Below are 21,417 nucleotides of genomic sequence, written 5' to 3'. Positions count from 1 at the left end.
CACTATCTGTGTGACCTCGGATGAGTCACTTCATCTCTCTGAACCTCAGTTTCCATAAGTGTAAAACAAGGATATGGGATTCCAAAGTCCTTTCAAGTTCCAAATTCTATGATTCCAGCTCTTTCCTAATGACAGGTAAGCTATCGCGAGGTTTGACAGGAAAACCATTTTCTCTCTCTCTCTCTCTCTCTCTCTCTCTCTCTCTCTCTCTCTCTCTCTCTCTCTCTCTCTCTTTCTCTGATACCAACCTCTCTTTCCAGAGTGATTTCACATTACTGCCCCTATCACGTACTCTATGTTCCAGCTAAAACTTGCTGCTTCTCAGATTCATCATCCCATCTGCAATTTCCATGCCTTTGCATAAGCTGTCCCCAATGACTGGAATCTCCCTCCTTGCCCCTGCCTCTTGGAATGCCTAGCACTCTCTTCTACAAAAAGCCTTTACTGATTGTCTCCGTTTTTAGTAGCCCTCCCCAATTCTTTGTATACATCTTCTATTTAGTTATCTCTGTAGATCCATCTTTCTCTCCCCCCAGAATACACTCTTGGAGGGCAGGAACTATCCTATTTTTGTCCTTGTATCACCATTGTGAACCATAGGGCATAGCACAGAGTAGGCACTTAATAAATGCTTATTGATTGCACTGAATTGAATTAAATAGAAATGAATTGATGGGGAAAGAAGGTGCAGAGGGAGTGTGATGAAAGCAACAGGCTTCAATATCTCCATCTGGAAAATGAGGAGTCTGGGCTAAATAGTTGCTAAGTGTCTTTGTTCAGTTTTACTCTCAGCTCAGCAGCTGCAATGGAATAGTTGGGTTAGGGGGAGGCAGGCAGAGCAAAGAGAAAGGAAAATTGCCTTTCTGTACTGTCCATATCTTCAAGGCTGTGGCCTTTCAATTAGCTTCTGTCCCAGGAGAAATCACTGAGGGGAAAATCTTGGTAGCAAAATATCTCTGGGGCAGCTGGGTGGTACAGTGGAGAGAGCACCAGCCCTGAATTCAGAAGGACCTGAGTTCAAATCTGACCTCAGACACTTGACACTCATTGGCTGTGTGACCCTGGGCAAGTCACTTAACCCCAATTGCCTCACCCCATGACCTCCCAAGACAACCCACTGCCTAGTGGACAGCTCTAATACTTAGGAGGTTTTAATAAAAAAAATATCTCTGATATGAGTTTAACATCCAAAATATAAGAGAAATATATAACCTCCAAACTATTCCTTAATGGATAGTCAAAGGATATGAACAAATGGCTCTCAAAAGAATATCAGACTATTACCAACCCTATGAGGAGATGTACAAATCAAAACAACCCTGAGGTTTGACCTCACACCTAGCAAACTGACAAAAATGACAAAAGAAGAAAAATCAATTTTGGAAGAGTTGTAGAAAGTCAGGCACAACTGTGAATTGACAAAATCATTCTGGAAAGCAATTTGGAATTATGCCAATTAAATTACCAAAATTCCCAGACACTTTGACCCAGAAATTTCACTGCTAGGCATATACCCCAAAGATGGCATTGACAAATTTATCAAAGCATTTTTTGTGGTACCAAAAAAACCCAACTAGAAACAAAATAGATTCCCCTAGATTGGGGAATGGCTAAACAAATTGAAGTACATGAATGTAATGGAACATTACTGCTGTAAGAAATGATGAACATGATGAATTCAGAGCAAACATGGAAAGACTTATGTGAGCTATTGCACAATGAAGCAAGCAGAAGGAAAACAATATCCACAATCACTACAACAGTGTAAAAGAAGGCAAAACAGAAAATCCTACAAAACAACTTACACAGAATATTGTAAAATTATAAAACTATAAAATTCAGACTTGCCCCAAAAAAGGTATATAAGAAGACACCCCCATGCCTTCTCCCAGTCCTTTACAGAGAGGGGACCCACAGGAAGAGAATATTGCATACATTGTCATGCCTTTTCAACATGTTAATTAAGTTTGCTGAATTTTTATGTTCATCCATTTAAAAAGTAATCTTTTTCATAATAAGAGCCATTTCTCTGGAAAGGGAGAGAGAAACAGAGAGAGAGACAGACAGACAGACATAGAAAGACAGAGAGAGACAGAGACAGAGAGACAAAGATGGGAGAGAGATACAGAGACAAAGATATACAGAGAGACAGAGAGAGATAGAGAGATACACAGAGAGAGTTACAGGAGGAAATATAGGTTATATCAAAACAAATGATAACAATTTTTTAAAATATGGAGGCTTCCTGGTTGGGTCAGAAGACCGTTACCAACAAGGTATCTTTGTTGTTCATTCCTCATGTCTATTTTCCTGAATGTCTATAAGAGCTGACTTACTGCATGACTTTGAACAAAGAAACTCGGAACTGGAAGGGACTTCAGAGATCATCTAATTTGACCTGAGCCTTAGCAGAAACCTCTCCTACAACATCCCTGACAAGGCTCTACTTAAAAACTACTAGTGAGGAGGGACCCCATTATCATCCAAGACAGTCCATTCCACTTGTGGACAGCTCCAATTGTTAGGAAGTTTTTCTTTACATTGGTCTGAAATCTGCTTCCCTCCATTGCTCCTAGTTCAGATTTCTGAGGATTATAATATCCCTCTTATGAGTGATGGTCCCCCAAATAGTTGGAGACAGTTATTCCTCCCCCACCCCACGAAGTCTTCTTTTCTACTGGTTGAACATCCCTAGTTACATCCATTGATCCTTATACAGTTGGTCCTTCCAGGTCCTCATCGGAGTAACTATTTTTTTGTTAATGAAATCAGATTTTCAGATCAGCAATGTGTCCCAAAGCAGCCCCCTTGGTGCCTTCATCATCTGATATAGATCTACCATGAAGGAATTTATCTAAATCCTTCTTGAATCTGTCTAACCAAGGCAGATAACAGCACATCAGCACATGTCCCCTCCAACTTATGACATCTGCCTGGCTTTGATGATAATAACTACTCACATTTCTATAATAATCTAGTGCTTACAAAGCATGTTCCTTGAAACAACCCTGTGAGGTAGGCAGTGCAAATATTCATATCTCCATTTAATAGCTGAGAAAACTGAGCCTGAAGAAGCTGAGCTGAAAAAGAGTTGCCCATGGGAAAAATGAGTCATCGAAGGTCACACTACCACCATGTGTCTGAGATAGGATTTGAACCCAGAGTGACTGACCCTCTGTCTTCTTGGCTTTCCACTACGCCATGTTGTTTTGAAGGTTTTCCCGATATTTGGCTCTTGATCCATCCCCCACCCACCAACTGTACCTTGACTTCCAGCTTCTGGGAGTGCCTATCTGTCCCTTAATCTGGAATCTGAATCTTGCCTTAGCTCACCAAAACACAGAATTCCTAGCCTTTAGATACAGGAATCCATCTGCAGCAAGGGACAGGATAGTAGTGATGAGGACAATGTCATGACAATGACAATCATTGATGAGAATTATGTGGACTAAGAGAGAGGGAGGGAGGGGAGAGAGAAATAGACAGACAGAGACAGACAGAAAGAGAGAGACAGAGACAATGCTGGCCTTTGATCCAGGAAGATTTAGGTTCAAGTTGTGTCTGTAACACTCTGACTTTCCTTGGCCAATGCACTTAATCTCTCAGGATCCTTAGCAGCACTAAAACCACAAAGGTATAATAGAAAGAATACTGGCTTTAGAGCAATCGAATTAGCCTCACAGCACCTGGGTTCAAAGCTCAGCTCTGCTATTTACTACCTGAGTGCCTTTGGACAAGACACTTAATTTTGCAGTGCACCCAAGCAATTGTCTAAGACTGTAAGTTACAAAACAGGTTGCATTGGTTGAGGAAATTTTCTCATCAAGGCTTCCCTTATAATGATATCACAAGTCAGTTAAAATGTGCCTGTATATACTACATGTAAATATGTATGTGTGTATACATATATGCACATGCATATACCATCGCTATAATTTCAGACCTCTTATAGTGTTTTGTGATTTGCACAGCACTTTATAGACATTATTTCACAGAATCTTAGAGCTGGAAGCTATCAGCAAGAATTTATTAAGCACCTCCTGTGTGCCAAAAAAGAGAACTCAAAGATCCAACCTATACCTGAACAAGAATCCCCTCTACTACATTCAGTCTAGGGGTTCTGTTGTTTTATAGCTGGGTATAAAATGTATACTGTCTCCTACAGCTGCTTCCTTCCTAAAGGCAGTGAGACAGCACACAGCCAGAAATCAAGAAGACCTGAGTTCAAAACCAGCCTCAGATACTTTCTAGCTGTGTGCCCCATAGCAAGTCACTTTAGGTCTGCCTGCCTCAGTTTCCCCAACTGTAAAATGTGGATAATAATGAAAACTACTTCATAGTGTCACCTTATGAAAATCAAATGAGATATTTGTAAAGTGTTTGGCACATAGTAAGTAAGCACTTAATAGATGGTTATTTCCTTCCTATCCCTCCCCCAAACCTTTGCCTTCTTCTTGATTATTCTGGACAGGCATTGAGAATGCCAACAGACATGAGAAGTTGTAAGACAGACCACTTATGGGGCAGCTAAGTGGCACAGTGGATAGAGCACCGGCCCTGGAGTCAGGAGTACCTGAGTTCAAATCCAGCCTCAGACACTTAACACTTACTAGTTGTGTGACCCTGGGCAAGTCACTTAACTCCAATGGCCTCACTAAGAAAAAAAAAAAAAGACAGACCACTTGTGAGGAAGCTCTTGGGAGTATGTCCTGCCCCACATGGTTTACTGAAAACTAAGAGAAGATGGGGCTCAAGAAAAATGGAGAGTTGACTAAAGATGGAGGGAGAGAAACAATATAATAAGATTTAGGACATATCAGATTACTTGCTGTCTTGGGGAGGAGGGGGAGGGAGGGGAGGGAGGAAAAAAATTTGAAACTAGTAATCTTATAAAAACAAATGTTGAACATGTAACTGGAAAATAATAAAATAAAATAAAAAAGATTTAGGACAAGAAAGAATCTTAGATTAGATAACTTAGTTCAACTCACTTATTTCACAGATAAAGAATCTGAAGCCCAGATAACAAGTTGCCTAAATTCACTCAGGTCAGAAGTAGCATTGTTAACCACTATTTACTCTTAGATACTACCTCTCTGAATTTGGTTCTCTTTATCCTATGCCATGCTCTTTTTCTGCCTAACTTCTAAATAGGGTTCTCCTAGTACCCCAAGGGCTGATTTCCTTTTTCTTCTCATTAAAAACTGATATCTTTGTTTTCACATTGCATTTTTTTCTTAATATATCCTTCTCCTCTGCCCTACCCTTTGAGCAAAGCAGAAAAAAGAAAAACAAAGAAGAAAGAAAAGATTTAAAAAAAGACCATAAGTCAGCAAAACTAACAAATACAACCTGCAGAGTCTGAAAGTATATGCAATGTTCCATACATGTAGGTTTCCTACCTCTGCAAGGAAGGGAAAGAGACACATTTTCTCATCTATTCTTTTTGGGACCAAGCCTGGTCATTATAATCAGAGAATATTCAGTTTGAGGAATTTGGGCTTTTCCATTATTTCCATTACTTTCCATTAGATTTGACATTATTGAGGTCATTGTGTATGTTGTTCTCCTGATTTGAATTCTTTCACCTTGAATCAGTTCATTAAAGTCTTCCCATGCTTCTCTGAATTCTCCATCTTTATTTCTTATGGCACAGTAGTATCCTGCTACATTCATATATTACAATACCTTTGGCCATTCCTAATCAATAGGCACCTATTTTTGTTTTAAGTCTTCTGCTTCAATGACTATTTTGGAATCTACAGGTCCTTCCTTTTTATCTTTGACATCACTGGGGTAAATACCTAGCAGAAGGATCTCTGGATCAAAGGGTATGGACACTGCAGTCATTTTCTCTACATAATTCCAAATTGCTTTCCAAATGGTTGGACCAATTCACAGCTCTACCAACAACATATTAGTGAGCCTGGCTTCCCAAAACCACTTCAATAGTGACTAATCCCATGTTTTGCCATCTTTGTCAACTTTCTGGGTATGAGCTTATCTGGTTTCTTTTCCTCTGGGTTTGGCTCCTCCAAAGTTCTGGATACTTCTGGAATGCCTCCATGAAGCCTAGCCCTGAATGCTCCCACCTTCTGAGTTTGTAATAACTGAGTACTATCATTAGCAGTCATAACAAATACAGTTGCCAGCATTCTCTCCTCTCAACCAGAAGCATACCTGTGACTCCCTGACCACTAACAAGTGTTGACATTGCAAGCTGCCTTTCCCCCATCTCCACCCCCAGTCTGCCTCTCCAAGTCCCGGAGAGAGAACACGATCTCACCATCTGCATCCACCTTGGTTGATTTATGTCAAAGCGAGCCAGGCTGCTGGTGTGCTCGTCCTTCCTTCCCTCTTCAGGAAGAGGAGGTGACCTCCTTGGCTAATCTGGGGCTTACTGAGAATAGTGGACAGCAGGCACTCATTTTTTTTCTATATCTTTTAAGGCATCATAATTAGAAAAGGAAGAAGGGGGAAGGAGGAATCAGTGCCAAGCAGCTACAGTGTCCAATGGTAAGAACCAGGGACTTGAGATTGAGGAGCTAATTAGGTTAGCTCTTTGTAGGGACAGATCCCTACCCCCTCCTTCCGCCTTGGGACAGGACCAAGGCATTAAGCCACTTGTCCATAGTCACATAGCCAGGAAGCTGGAAAATGAGAGCTCACACCCTGGTTTTCTCAGTACAAGTCCTGAGCTCTTTCCTACTCCATCATGCTCCCAGATGCCCAGACCCAGGAGAACAATTCATTGGCCAACTGTCGGAATATATAAATAGGTATAAGAAGGATATTTTATAATTAACAACCACAGAATGTTAGAGGTAGATGGCCCCTTAGCGATAATTGAATTCAACTCATTTTACAGAGAAGCAAACCAAGACCCAGAGAAGCAAGATGACTTGCAAAGTAGGAACAAGACCTTGACCCTTGGATATGGTGCCATCGGTCTGTAGTGTGTTCTCATGTTTGCAAGTTTGACCAGACAAAAGGAGGCTTTTCTTCAAAATTATCTCTGCTGTTAGATACTCATGGTATGCTGTGTTTTTCTGAATACAGGATGTTAGAATTAGTATAAGATTTAGCAAAAAATCTAATCTTTCACTTTACATAGGAGACTGAGGTCCAGAGAGGGGAGGAGAAACACTATAGCCTGGTGGCTAAAGTACTGGTCTCAGAATCAGGAAACTTGGGTTTGAATCCTGCCTCAAATGTATACTAACTTTGGGATTCGGGGACCCTTGGGGGGGGATTCTGGGTTAAGCAAATTGTCCAGGGTCATACAGCTAATGTCTGAGGCTGTATTTTTTTTTTTTTTTTTTTTGGTGAGGCAGTTGGAGTTAAGTGACTTACTCAGGGTCACACAACTAGTAACTGTCACATGTCTGAGGCCAGATTTGAACTCAGGTCCTCCTGAATCCAGGGTCAGTGCTCTGTCTACTGTGCTATCTAGTTGCCCCTCTGGGACCCTCTTAACTTCTGCCAGTCTCAGTTTACTCAAGTGAAATCAGCAAGCAATTTTTAAAGGGTTACTGTATGTGAGTCATTATGCCAAGGGCTAGGATAGAAAGAAGGATAAAAGCATTGTCCATGCCTTCAGAGAGCTCACATTCCAATGGGGGAGATGAAATGTAAACAACTGTACATAAAAGCTGTATTCAGGTCATGTAAATGGAGGGAAATGACTTGCCCAAGGCCTCATAGCTAGCAAATGTCTGAGACAGAATTCAAACCTAGGTCTTCCTAAATCCAAATTCAGTATTCTATCAACTATCACACCTGCCTCTTGGAAAGCAAAGTGATACAGCTGAAAATGCACACTGAAGCAGCTAAATGGAGTAGTGGATATAGAGCCAGGCCTAGAGTTGTGTGATTCTGGACAAGTCACCTAACCTCTGTCTGCCTTAGTTTCATCATCTGTAAAATCAGAATAATAATAATAATAGCACCAACCTCCCAGGACTGTTGTGAGGATCAAATGAGATAAGGTTTGTAAAACACTTAGCACAGTACCTGGCACATAGTAGATGCTTAATAAATGCTTGGGTTGTTTTTCCCTTCTTAGCCCACCATTCAAGGCTCTATATAGTCTAGCTCCAACCTAGTTTTCTTTTTCTTTCTTTCTTTCTTTTTTTTTGCAGGGCAATGAGGGTTAAGTGACTTGCCCAGGGTCACACAGCTAGTAAGTGTCAAGTGTCTGAGGCCGAATTTGAACTCAGTTCCTCCTGAATCTAGGGTCAGGGCTTTATCCACCTAGCTGCCCCCTCCAACCTAGTTTTCATGCATTATCTAATAGTATTCCTCTTCATGTAATATATGTTCTAGCTAAACTTGCTACGCAGTGTCTCCCAAATGCTCCCAAGCTTTCCCATTTTGGCTCACTCTGTTCCCTTTGCCCACCTCACATCACTGCCTATTGACATTCTGCCCATCCTTCAAGGCTAATCACCAATGCCCCATGTTCCATGAGGTTTTCCCTGATGCCCTCCTCCCCCAAGTTGGTGCTAGCCTTTCTCCTTCACTTGATCTCATAGTACTTTGGACTGGTTTTGTCCACTAACTTTATTTCAATTTGTATTTTATATTTGTAATTTATTCCAATTTGTATCACATTTGTCTATCTGACTTCTCTCTTCTCAAATAGACTATAAGCTCTATGAGGGCAGGGACCACATATCCTTGAATGCCCCCCCCCCCCGCTCCAGTGATACATACAGGACTTGGCTCATTCATAAAATTTTGTTGAATGAATGAAAGATAAAATGATTAAATTAATGACTTGCCGAAGCCCAGGATGGAGGTAAAGGGCAAAGTACCTGTAAAGAAGGAAGGGTAATTGGCTGCACTGCCAACCCCTGCCTCCCCCTCCCACCCCATTCTAGCTCAGCTGTGCCACCTTTTCCTGTACTAATTGGTGTGTTTTCTTTGAATGTTCTGTTGTATAGTGATACTTCATGTCTTCCCCACTCAGCCAAAACCAGAAGCCCCTTGCGGACAGGACCTGTGAATCCTCCCTCAGACTCCCCGAGTACAGGGGCTGCATATACCCCTCAGACTGTCCTTGCTCCACCTCATCCTTACTCACCCCCTCCCTCCTCTCTCTCTCTCTCTCTCTTGTTCCCCTACAGGCTACCTGACTGTCAGCATCGAGCCCCTTCCTCCAGTTGTGGTTGGAGATGCTGTGACATTGAAATGTAACTTCAAGACGGATGGCCGGATGCGAGAGATCGTCTGGTACCGGGTAAGCTATCCCCAGCCCAGAGCACGCTTAGGGTTTGTGCTGCTGCGGAGGACCTTGGGAGGGGAACACCAAGGCTTGATTCACCACTCAGCCCAGATCTAATTCTCATTAGCTTTCCTTGGACTGTGTACACCACCAGGTCTTCATGCCTTCTAGGGACCAAGCTCAGAGACCACTTTGTCTCCAAAAACTTTGCCTGAGGGCCTGTCTTGCCAGCTCTTTTTTGCCTTGCAGCAAAACTGATCTTGACTGTACTTAACAATCCATCCATCCCTGGATCTCTTTCTCCAACTCTTGGAACCCCCTCAGTTACCCAGTGGCTTTGAGATCTTTCCCTTCTCCTGACAATTGAAATCCAATCCAGGAAACACACATATACTAAGGTATCAGTGACTGAGAATAGCTTAAATCAATTGTTATAAGGTTTGCAGGGTGATAAGTTGCTAGGATTTAGAGCTGAAGGGGATTTTGGAAGTCAAGAAGTCCAATCCTGTTGATTTTTTTAAATAAATTTTTATTGATATCTCTTGTTTTTACATTGCCTAAATTTCTCCCAGAGAACCATTTCATATAATTTTTTTAAGAAAAGAGGAACAGGGGGCGGCTAGGTGGCACAGTGGATAAAGCACCGGCCCTGGATTCAGGAGGACCTGAGTTCAAATCCGGCCTCAGACACTTGACACTTACTAGCTGTGTGACCCTGGGCAAGTCACTTAACCCCCATTGTCCCACCAAAAAAAAAAAAAAGAGGAAGAGAAAAAATCATCAAAACCAATCAACATGTTGAAAAATCTTACACTATATGCAATGCTCTATACCCATGGATCCCCACCACCACCTTTGTAAAGGAATGAGGGGAGCTATCTCATCTAATCTCTCTTTAGGAGCCAAGCTTATTCTTTGTAATTGGGTAATAACCATATACAATTCTAACCCCTCCTTTCTTCATATAGGGAAACTGAGGCCCAGATAGGTTAACTGACTTGCTAAGATCACAAAGAGCCAAGATTTAGGTCTAGCTCTTCTTTCAAATCAAATATACTTCCTATTACCCCAGGCTTGGTGCCTGCCCACAAATTGCCAAATTATTCACAGGACCAATGCCAGACAAGAGTTAGAATAGACTTTATTTTTGTTGTTATTGTTGTTTTTGCTTTTTGTGGGGCAATGAGGGTGAAGTGACTTGCCTAGGGTCACACAGCTAGTAAATGTCAAGTGTCTGAGGCTGGATTTGAACTCAGGTCCTCCTGAATCCAGGGATGGTGCTTTATCTATGGTGCTACCTAGTTGCCCCCTCCCCTGGAATAGACTTTAGAGATATCCTCATCCAAGTCCCTCATCTCATAGTTAAGGTATCATGGTATAATGGAAAAAGCCCTGGGCCTTAACTCTGGATAGTCCTGGGTTCGAATCTCATCTCTGACACATATAACTGCGTTACCCTAGTCAAGTCACTTAATGAAGCTGACCCTCATTCTCCTAAACTTTACATGGTTAATCAAAGCATTTGTGATTTTTTTCATCATAGCGAATTCCCAATACAAGAATCCCCTCTACTAATTCAGACCATGATCCATGATTTACTTGCTGAGTCCTAGAGATTTGCTTGAGGAACATTTATTATTTGTTTAGTTGTTTCAATTGTGTTCCCATTTGGGGTTTTCTTGGCAAAGATCCTTATGTAGTTTGCCACGTCTTTCTCCAGCTCATTTTACAGTTGAGGAAACTGAGGCAATCAAGGTAAAATGACTAACTCAAGTACACACAGCTAGTGTCAGAGGCTGGATTTGAACTTAGGTCCTCCTGACTCCAGACCTGGTACTCTATCCATGTGCCACCTAGCTGCCCTTCAGCAAGTAGACACAAGTAACAAATTCAAAAACAGGATTTGATCCCAAGTTATCTGATTCCTAGACCTATGTTCCTGCCTCTAAACCACAAATGGCTTGGGAGTTGCCTGAAGACAAGCTAGGCATGCCCTAAGCTAGGCACTGTGAGAAATTCAATCAATCAATTAATAAACATTTATTAAGTGCCTAATTTATGTCAGGTATCTTACTAAGTGCTGGGGATACAAAGAGGCAAAAGACTGCCCCTGCCCTCAAGGAGCTTACAATCTAATGGGGGAGACAACATAGGAACAACTATCTATGAAGCGAGTTGCATCCAAGATAAATAGGAAGTAATTAAAAGAGGAAAGGCACAGGGATTAAGCAGGGTTGGGGAGGGCTTCCTGTAGAAGGTAGGGGTTTTCGTTGGGGCTATACTAGCATAACTACTCTTCATCTACACAGTCTTTTGGTGTATCAAACTAGGCTGGCAACCATACAACACAAACATATTGGTTCCCTGTTCCCATAGTACTTTCGCATTCACAAAATGCAGTCATAATCACCTCCATTCTACAGATGGGAAAACAGACTCAGGAGGGTTGTGCCTTTGCTTCAGCTTACACAGCTGGTGTCAGAGTAGGGCCGTCAGTGCATCTACTGGATCTGAGACCGGGGCTCTCTACTGCACACTGTGATGCCTCAGACCTACCTAAATACACCCATTCCTTGCCCTCTCATAGCTTCTGGACCAAGAGGGATTAGGAAGCTGGACCCAGGGTGATACGTGGCAGCAAGTTACAATCTCCTTGTGCTGAATCACTAGGTTGCAAGTTTCCATGGTGTGTAAAAAAGCCACTTGGATGACACATGCTGTGCTGGCATCTCATTAGCACATGGCCAGAGGGCTGGAAGAAATTAACTCCTGCTCTCTGCTGTCAGGGACATGTCCCTCTTGAAAACATTGCCCTGAAAGGGAGATGGGTGGGGGAAGTGGGGGAAAGGCTTGGACTGTTGCAGTAGGGAGGAGGCCAGCAGGCCTTTGGGCCTCTACTCTGGACCCTCTCCAATATGCCCTTTACACCACTTGCTAATCTTCCAAATGTGAAGCAAGTATATCTGACCCCATCACCCCTTTCCTCAAAAGTCTTCATTGGCTCCCTATTCCCTTCTGATCATAGGATCATGGTATCAGATATCTAGACCTGGAAAAGGGACTCAACCCCACCCCATTTTACAGATAATGTAACTGAAGCCCAGAGAGAGGACATAGGACCATCCATTTAATTCTCAAAGCCAGCAAGTCCAACCCCATTTCATTTTAGAGATGGGAAAACTGAGGCTCAGAAAGCACAAATGACTGACTCATGGCCATACAACTCAGTAAATATTAGAAAGCAGAAGCAGCAGCAGAACCCAGGTCTTCCTGACTTCAAGTTCAGTACTTTCCCCACTCCTCCATGATGAGTCAAGGTCAAACATAATTCCCTGGCATTCGAGGCCCCCTTCCCTCGCGGCTGGCACCACCTATTTTTCTAATCTTCTATATGACTCTCTCATTAGGGTGATAATAATACCTGCAGGACCTATGTTATAGCTGAGAATTTAAATGACTTACCCATGATCATACAATTTAGTAAATGTCTGGGAGAGAATATGCGCACAAATTTTCCTGGACCCCAAATCTAGCACTCTGTCTGCTATGCCACACTGTCATACATAACATAGCATCCTACGGGTTGGGGAGTTGCAAGCACAGCGATTTGTCAGGGCATGGAACAAATGTCTGGGGCCTCAAGCCACTTTGGCTCCCCAACCCTGGGGGAAGGGCAACTTCCCCTAGATCCTTCATATGCTGCATCAGCCTATGAGCCAGTGTGTCCCATCCCAGTGTATCTCCAAGCCATGGAACGGTGTTGTAGAGGGAGCACAGGGGAGCCAGGTTTAATTCCTAGCTCTACCTCGGTGAAGGGAAGAGATCAGAGGAGATGGTATGTTAGGTTCCTTCCATTTAATTCAGCAAACATTTATTGTACGCCTGCTGTGCATAAGAAATGTGCTTGGCATTGGAGAAACAGAAATGAAAAATGATACTATCCCTGCCCTCATGAACTTCTGATCTAATGGAGAGTCCGTGCCGTGTGCATGAATAACAACTGTCCAAAAAAAAGCATTCAAGGAGAGGTTAAGGAGAAGAGCTTGTTGAGACTCAGGAGGGAGGGAGAGCTGCCTTTCATCTGGGGAGCGGGGTCAGAAGAGGTGGCCTCTGAGCAGAGACTCATAGATTCAGAGCTCAACGGACCGAGAGGTGAACCAACCAACCACCCAAAAGATGCGGAATGGAGGCCCAAGGGCATAGCGTGGCTTCCCTGAGGTCACAGTGGCAGTAAGTGGGAAAGCTGGAGTCTATTCCAATCATGGTGGGAAGTAGGAGAAAAGACGCAGAAGCAGGAGCGAGTGGATTGAGGACGGCAGTAGAGAAGTGTCCAGACCTAAATTCTTGGGGTTTGTCATGGTAGGGGATGAGGAGCAGAGAAATAAAAAGGTGAGCTGGGTGGGTCTGTGGCTCTTCCCACCTCCATTAGAAACCTCTGTCTCTCCCTTTCTCCTTCCTCTGGCCTGTAACTTCTTGTATTGATTGCCTTCAAAGTCAGTTCTGTCTCTTATTTGTGTCAGGCACTGACTATTGGGTTATGGAAGGCTGCACTAATTAATTAATTTTATTTCATTTCACATCCTTTGAGTGAGGGCCTCTGTGCCATATGCAAATGCATGTAAATCACATGCAAATTGTCCATCGGAGCCAAGAGCTCTGCACTTTTTATTTTAAAGCTGGATCGACTTGTGAACTCAGCTGACTGTCTCCCTCTGGGATGGGCAGCAAGGAGAACGGCGATGGGGCACCCACGAGGGCTACTCAAGCACCCCACATAACCAGCAGCGGGGACCAGAGGAGAAAGCAGGCTGGGCAGAGGAAGGGGGAAGGGAGAGCCGATGGATTGGAGTTCACCAGCCTCTTATCTCGTTGGCCCTGTGCCACGCTGGCCTTCAGATAGCTGGCGTTCTCTCTCCTCAAATCAGGAGAACGGCTGAACTCCAGCAGATAAGCATTGAGGCAGAAGGCCCAGCGTGGAGAGGCTGTCGTGAAGCAGGAGGGGGAAGGAGGGAACTGGGAGCCAGAGACCCACAGAGTCACCAGAGCTGGAAAAGAACTTAGCTCCCATCTAACCCGACCCTTTTCATTTACAGAGTTAGGAGGCTGGGGTTTTTTTCTTTCCCCAGGCTACAACACTAGCAAGTGACAGAGCTGGGATTTGAACCCAAATGTGACTTCTGACTCTCAAATCCAGTGATCTTTCCATTTTCCAAGCACTAGGGGAGAAGAGGTTCAGATAAATTATCCGTCCTAGCTTTATAGGATTAAGGTCAGAAATTTAGAGCTGAGGGACAGCTAGGTGGCTCAGTGGATAAAGCACCAGCCCTGGATTCAGGAAGACCTGAGTTCAAATCCGGCCTCAGACACTTGACACTTATTAGCCATGTGACCCTGGGCAAATCACTTAACCCTCATTGTCCCACAAAAATAAAAAAGACACACACACACACACACACACAAAGAAATTTAGAGCTGGATGAAACCCTAGAGACCATTGAGTCCATCCCCATTTTATAGGCGAAGTTGCTGAGGCCCAGGGAGGTCAGTGTTCACACAAGCAATGAGTGGTGAAGCCAAGACTCAAGCGGTCATCTTCTGACTGCAAATTCAATGATCTTCTCCCCTCCCTAACTCCCTCCCTTCATCACAGACTTCGAACTGAAAGGGATTTTATAGATTATCTAGTTTAACCCTTCTCACTTTATAGATGGGGAAACTGAGGTTCATACGAGGTTAATATGGTGGTATAGCTAATGTCAGAGGCCAGATTTTCGGAGCCAGAAGGCACTTAGAGCTAATCAAGTCCAACGTCTTATTTAACAGATGAGGGAATTGAGGCCTAGAACGGGGACATGGTTCCAATGGGTATGTGGTACAGTGGATAGAGAGCTGGACCTAGAGTCAGGAAGACCCATCCTCAGACACTTACTAGCTGTGTGACCCTGAGCAAGTCACTTAACCTTTTTTGCCTCAGTTTCCTCACCTGTAAAATGAGCCGGGGAAAGAAAATGGCAAACTATTCCAGTATCTCTGCCAAGAAAACCCCAGATGGAGTCACAAAGAGTCAGACACAACTGAACAACAAACAACCTCTGACTCCAAGTCCATTGCTCAGAAATCAGAACACTCTGGCTAAGAATGCATAGAGACTGGGAATGGTTCTTAGAATCATAGAATGTTAGAGCTGGAGACAGGGTAAATGCCACCCCGGCCAACATCACTCTGGGCCACCCCCTGAGTAAGGAGCCCACTTAGGTTGTTTGTCTGCTGTATTTCTGGCCCCCTCCTCCACAGCCCAGCTTCCTCCCTCCCCCATGCCCAGTGAATGGGCTCACAGAGCTGAGCTTGGAAGGGATGAATGGATTACACAGGCATGACTGGGCCAGTGGATCCAATCCCTTTAAAAGGGAAAAGCAGAGCATTGTGATGAGTCCTGCATTCCCCAGGTTTAAATAAATCATCTTAGAAGTGTGATCAAACTGAACCTTGGGGGCGGGAGGAGGGGAAGGGAGAAATTGTGGATAGAATTGAGCCTCTGGGGAAGAGCTTAGGAGTGGAGGGGCCTGGAAGCCTTGTCACCTCACATGGGGACTGATTAAAGAAAACAGTGTGGTCTAGTAGAAAGAATACCAAAATTGTCATTGGAGGCCTGGGTTAGAATCCTGACTGTTCTTTTTTGCCGATTTGACCTTGGAGAAATAAGTTAACCTCTTCCGGGCCCCAGTTTCTTCACCTCTCCAAAAAGGGGGGGTCAGGTTTTATGATCTCTTTCAACTCTAACTCTGTGATTCTATAAGCTGGAAGGCTGAGCCTGGTGAAAAGAACATTTGGCTAAGAGTGGGGAGACACGACAGTTGTCTTCCATTAATCAAAGAGCCGACATAAACCAAAGGAAGTTAATTTGTTTTGTTTGTCCCTAAAGGACAGGAAGGAAAGAAACAAGCATTAATTAAATGCCTACTGTGTGCCAGGCCCTTTATAAATATGATCTCATTTAATCTTCATGACAACCTTGGGAGGTAGGTGCTATTTTTATTCCTCATTTTACAGATAAGGAAACTGAGGGAGTAAGGTTAAGTGGCCTGTCCAGGGTCACAAAGCTAGTAAATAAGATCTGAACTCAGGGCTTCCTGACTCCAGCTCCTGAGCTCAATTCATGTCACCAACTAGTTGGACAGGAAAAATAATCAATACCTAGTAGTTATAGGCAGTCAATTTTCAGATTATTAGAAGGGGGCAGCTACGTGGCACAGCAGATAAAGCACCAGCCCTGGATTCAGGAGTTCAAATCCAGCCTCAGACACTTGACACTTACTAGCTGTGTGACCCTGGACAAGTCACTTAACCCTCATTGTCCTGCAAAGAAGAAGAAGAAGAAGAAGAAGAAGAAGAAGAAGAAGAAGAAGAAGAAGAAGAAGAAGAAGAAGAAGAAGAAGAAGAAGAAGAAGAAGAAGAAGAGGAGGAGGAGGAGGAGGAGGAGGAGGAGGAGGAGGAGAAGAGGAGGAGGAGGAGGAGGAGGAGGAGAAGAAGGAGGAGAAGAAGAAGAAGAAGAAGAAGAAGAAGAAGAAGAAGAAGAAGAGGAGGAGGAGGAGGAGGAGGAGGAGGAGGAGGAGGAGGAGGAGGAGGAGGAGAAGAGGAGGAGGAGGAGGAGGAGGAGGAGGAGAAGAAGGAGGAGAAGAAGAAGAAGAAGAAGAAGAAGAAGAAGAAGAAGAGAATTCAAATAAATTAGGATGTCTAAAATGAGAATTTGTCACTCTGGTAGTTAGTGATTTCTCCAGATCTGGAAGTATTCAATCAGAGGCTGAATAAGCACTTGGGGATGTGGTAAAGAGGATTACTGCAAAGATATGAGTTGGACTGGATGATCTCTGGGATTCCTTCAAGCTATGAAATTCTCTAATGAAATTAAAGTCATGGGTTTCCATCCTGGAGAGACCTGAGACTAAGGACCTGGAACATATCTGCCTTCTCCCCACCCCACCGCCTTTTTCAGAGAGAAGAGAAAAGCAATGACCTCTCCTCCATCATCCAGCCTCCTGAGGATTGACCTAGGCTGCTGGAGGAGTAGGGTCTCTAATCTAGGTTAAACTACATGGCAGGGTAGATGTTTGAAAAGAATCCCAGACTGGAAGGGACCTGGGAGGCCATCTAATCCAATGGACATTTGAACAAGAGGCTCTTTTACAAAATCCCCAAGTAATGGTCACCCAACCTCTGCTTGGACCTCCAGGGAGAGGGCACTGACTGCCTCCAAGGAGATATCTCACTCCACTTTGGGAGAGCACCAACGGTTAAGAAATTTCTCCTGTTAATGCAGAAATAGGATTAATATTATTATGTGTGTATATATATATGTGTGTGTGTGTGTGTATATATATATATATGTATATGTATAGAGATATATAGATATAACCTATATCAGATTACCTGCTGTCTAGGGGAGAGGGGAGGGAGGGGAGGGAGGGAGAAAAATCTGAAATTGTAAAGCATGTATAAACAAAAGTTGAGAACTATCTCTACATGTAACAGAAAAAATAAAATACCTTATACATTAAAAAAAAAAAAAATTTCTCCTGACATCTAGCCCAAATCTGACTCCATGCAATGTCTGTCCATGGCCACTAGCTTTGCCAAGTTCTTCTTCTTGGTCTTGTTCTTGTCCTTGTTGTTCTTCTTCTTGTTCTTCTTGTTCTTGTTCTTGTTCTTCTTCTTGTTCTCCTTGTTCTTCTTGTATTCTTGCTCTTGTTCACGTACTTCTTGTTCTTCTTTTTCTTGTTGTTGTTGTCCTTCTTCTTCCTTTAAATACTTGAAGTAGGCTCTCATGACCTCCCTTCTGGGGAGCTAGGTGGTGCAGTATATAGAACACTGACCCTAAAGTTGGGAGGACCTGAGTACAAATCTCACCTCAGACATTTACTAGCTGTGTGACCCTGGACAATTCACTTTACCCCAATTGCCTTAAACATCTGGGGCTGTCTCCAGTCATCCTGATATTTATTTTGCCACTGGACCTAGATGGCTTTTGAGGAAAGAAGAGGCTGGTGACTTTGCACAGCCCTCCCTCACTTCAATCCAATTCACTGCAAGCCATGATATCACCTGATATCATGATCCTCTTTGAGAACGAAGGACAAACAACAACAACAATGTACAAGTATATTCACATATACATACACATACATATGCAGCTAGGTGGTGCAGTAGATAGAACATCAGACCTGGAGTCAGGAAGAACTGAGTTCTGGAGCCATCTCCACTCATCCTGATGTATATCTTACAACTGTACCCAAATGGCTCTGGAGGAAAGAATGAGGCTGCTGACCTTGCACAGCCCTCCTCCACTTAAATCCAATTCAGTGCACGTCATGACATCACCCCTGGATGTCAAGGTCCTCTTGGAGAACAAAGGACAAACAACGGCAACAACAACATGACCTCCCTGAGTCTTCCCTTTTCCAGGCTAAACATGACCATTTCCTTTAAGTGATCCACATATGGCATGACCTCAATGCCCTTCTTCATCCTAGTCACCCTCTTCTGGATACTCATTAGTATCTCAATGCCCTTTCTAATGTTCAGTTGCAATTTAACACATTATTAAGAGGCAGCTATATGGTGCAGTGGAGAGAGTGCTGGCCCCAGTCAGGAAGACCTGAGTTCAAATCCAGCCTCAGACACTTACTAGCTGTATGACGCTGGGCAAGTCACTTCACTCGGTTTGCCTCGGTTTCCTCATCTGCAAAATGAGCTGGAGAAGGAAATGGCAAACTACCCCAGTATCTCTGCCAAGAAGACCCCAAATGGGGTCACAAAAAGTCAGACATGAGTGAAGAACAAGAAAAACCTCCCAGGTTGTGTTATGGAGGACAAATGAGATCATTGTAAAGCACTTGAAATAATGCCTGGCACATACTTAGCTATTATTATCCTAAGTGTAGAGGCAGAGGAGTCCAAATGGGGTCAATTGGAGTAGTAGACATGCTACTGGGGCATGATGAGACAGTGACAAAGCTATGGTCAACTGGATGGCTGCATATAATCCTGGTTGTCATCCTTCCACAGAGGGAAACCAGGAGCTCATGTGACATATCTGCATTACCCTGTGGGTCCTGGGGTCCTGCTTGAGTGGTTCATCATTAACTCCTGTGCTTCTCCAGAGCCAGGACATAGAGTCCTTTATTTTGGAGGGGGGCAATGAGGGTTAAGTGACTTGCCCAGGGTCACACAGCTAATAAGTGTCAAATGTCTGAATCTGGATTTGAACTCAGGTCCTCCTGAATCCTGGGCCGGTAATTTATCCACTTCTCCACCTAGCTGCCCCACCCCCCATGGAGTACTTCTAAGAGGGGATGTGACTAGTGATGATTCTTCCTGCACAACTCTCATGTGAACTATTCAACTGACCCTCTATGACTCAATTCAATCTTCCATCACTAGGCAGGGTGCCCAGCTGTTAAGCTACTTTGTGATAAATTGTGACACGGAATACATGTATGAAAAATGTACATTTGTGTGCAGATACTGATGGGTACAACTATATGGTGACAGACAGACACAGGGAGGGGGTGTCTGTGTGTGTGTGTGTGAGAGTGCATGTGTGTGTGTGTGTGTGAGAGAGAGAGAGAGAGAGAGAGAGAGAGAGAGAGAGAGAGAGAGAGAGAGAGAGAGAGTATTTGACAGTAGCCATTAGCATGTAGGGAATTGTGGATCTGGGCATATTTGGGGGGCTTTATGGTACATTATAAAAAGGAACATCCCTTATTAGGAAACTCCGTCTAAACTCATTTAGCTGCAGGTCACCTGCCCAGCAGGCAAAGCCAGAGGTCTCTTTATATCACAGCAACCCATTAAACATCCATGGAGAATCATGGGAATTTAACCTCACACGGCAATTTTATCAGCCACGTTTTGTTTTGCCATCTTCCTTCACAAATTTCCCCAAGAGCCATTCTGTGGCTAGGCTATGAGGAGTCAGAAGAGAGGGGCATGGAAAGAGATAGGAAAGGAAGAGATCTTGGAACAGAGATAAGAGATCGGCTCTCAGCATCTTGAAGCCTTATCTCTCCTTCTTCACCTTGTGGAGAGGTGCTTGTGTCAAGGTGTTTGCGTCTGGGCTGCAAACACCTATTCTCCAACTCAGCCACGCGGGGCAAGAAGTAGTAGCCAGTCTTGGATGGACCATTTGCAATATAATAATAATAATAATAATAACAAAAGCAATATGGCATAGTGGGTAGAGAGCTGGCATCTGAAGCAGGAAGACTGGGCTTTTCAAGTCTTCTCTTTGATACACACTGGCTGGGTGACTCTGGGGGAATTACCTAACCTCTCAGTACTGATGGAACTACACTGAGTTTTTCATTTGCAGATGCAAATGGATAGAGTACTGGTCTTGGGGTTAGAAAAGCTGGAGTTCAAATCCTGCATCAGTCACTTACTAGCTATATGACCCTGGATAAGTCACTTAACTTGCCTCAATTTCTTCATCTGCAAAATGGAAATTATAATAGCTCTTGCCTTGCAGGGTTGTTTTGAGGATCAAATGAGGTAACAGTTAAAATGCTTTAAAAACCTTAAAATACTATAGAAATGCTATTAAGAGTTCCCTAAACCCATGAAATTTCAAGTCTAATCCAAATAATAATAATTCATGTGCTTATGATGTTTGCAGATTTATAAAATGCTTTCTTCACAACGACCCTGTGAGGTGGTTGGAGTGAATAGTCTTGCCCCCATTTTACAGAATGAACAGATTTGGCCAAGCCTTCAAGGCTACTAAGGCTAGGACTTGAATCCTGGGATTCTGAGACTAAGTCTGAATTTGCAAAATAGAAAAAGGAGAGAGGGAGGGAAAGAGAGACAGATAGACAGATGGAGAGACAGGGAGAGACAGGGAGAGGGTCAAAGACAGACAGAGGTAGACAGAGAGGAGGGAGGAAAAGAGAAGAGGAGGAAAGGAGATGAGAGGAGAGGAAAGAGAAGAGGGGAGGGGAGAAAAGGAAAGAAGAGAGGAGAAGAGGAAAGAAGAGAGGAGAGGAGAGAAGGGAAGGGAAGGGAAGGGAAGGGAAGGGAAGGGAAGGGAAGGGAGAGGAAGGGAGGGGAGGGGAGAGGAGGAGAGGAGAAATAGACTTTGGTACCAAATCCATGGTTTCTCTAAGAATGAGAGGTTTTGTCTTCAGAAAAAAATTGAA

General features: G+C 43.6%; 1 protein-coding gene across 2 annotated transcripts in view; it reads left to right on the top strand.

Annotated features, from left to right (window-relative positions):
• IGSF21 (immunoglobin superfamily member 21) overlaps positions 1-21,417 on the top strand; it is a 416,639-nt gene that overhangs the window by 154,579 nt on the left and 240,643 nt on the right. For both annotated transcript variants that reach the window (XM_043996557.1, XM_043996558.1), the window contains one exon: positions 9,129-9,241. In XM_043996557.1, coding sequence (XP_043852492.1) covers positions 9,129-9,241 — 113 coding nt within the window. The remainder of the gene's footprint in view (positions 1-9,128; positions 9,242-21,417) is intronic.

The sequence above is a fragment of the Dromiciops gliroides genome, chromosome 3 (genome assembly GCF_019393635.1).
Source record: "Dromiciops gliroides isolate mDroGli1 chromosome 3, mDroGli1.pri, whole genome shotgun sequence".
Taxonomy (NCBI): Eukaryota; Metazoa; Chordata; class Mammalia; order Microbiotheria; family Microbiotheriidae; genus Dromiciops; species Dromiciops gliroides.
The sequence above is the reverse complement of the archived record's forward strand: the minus strand, read 5'-3'. Positions and strand labels throughout refer to the sequence as shown.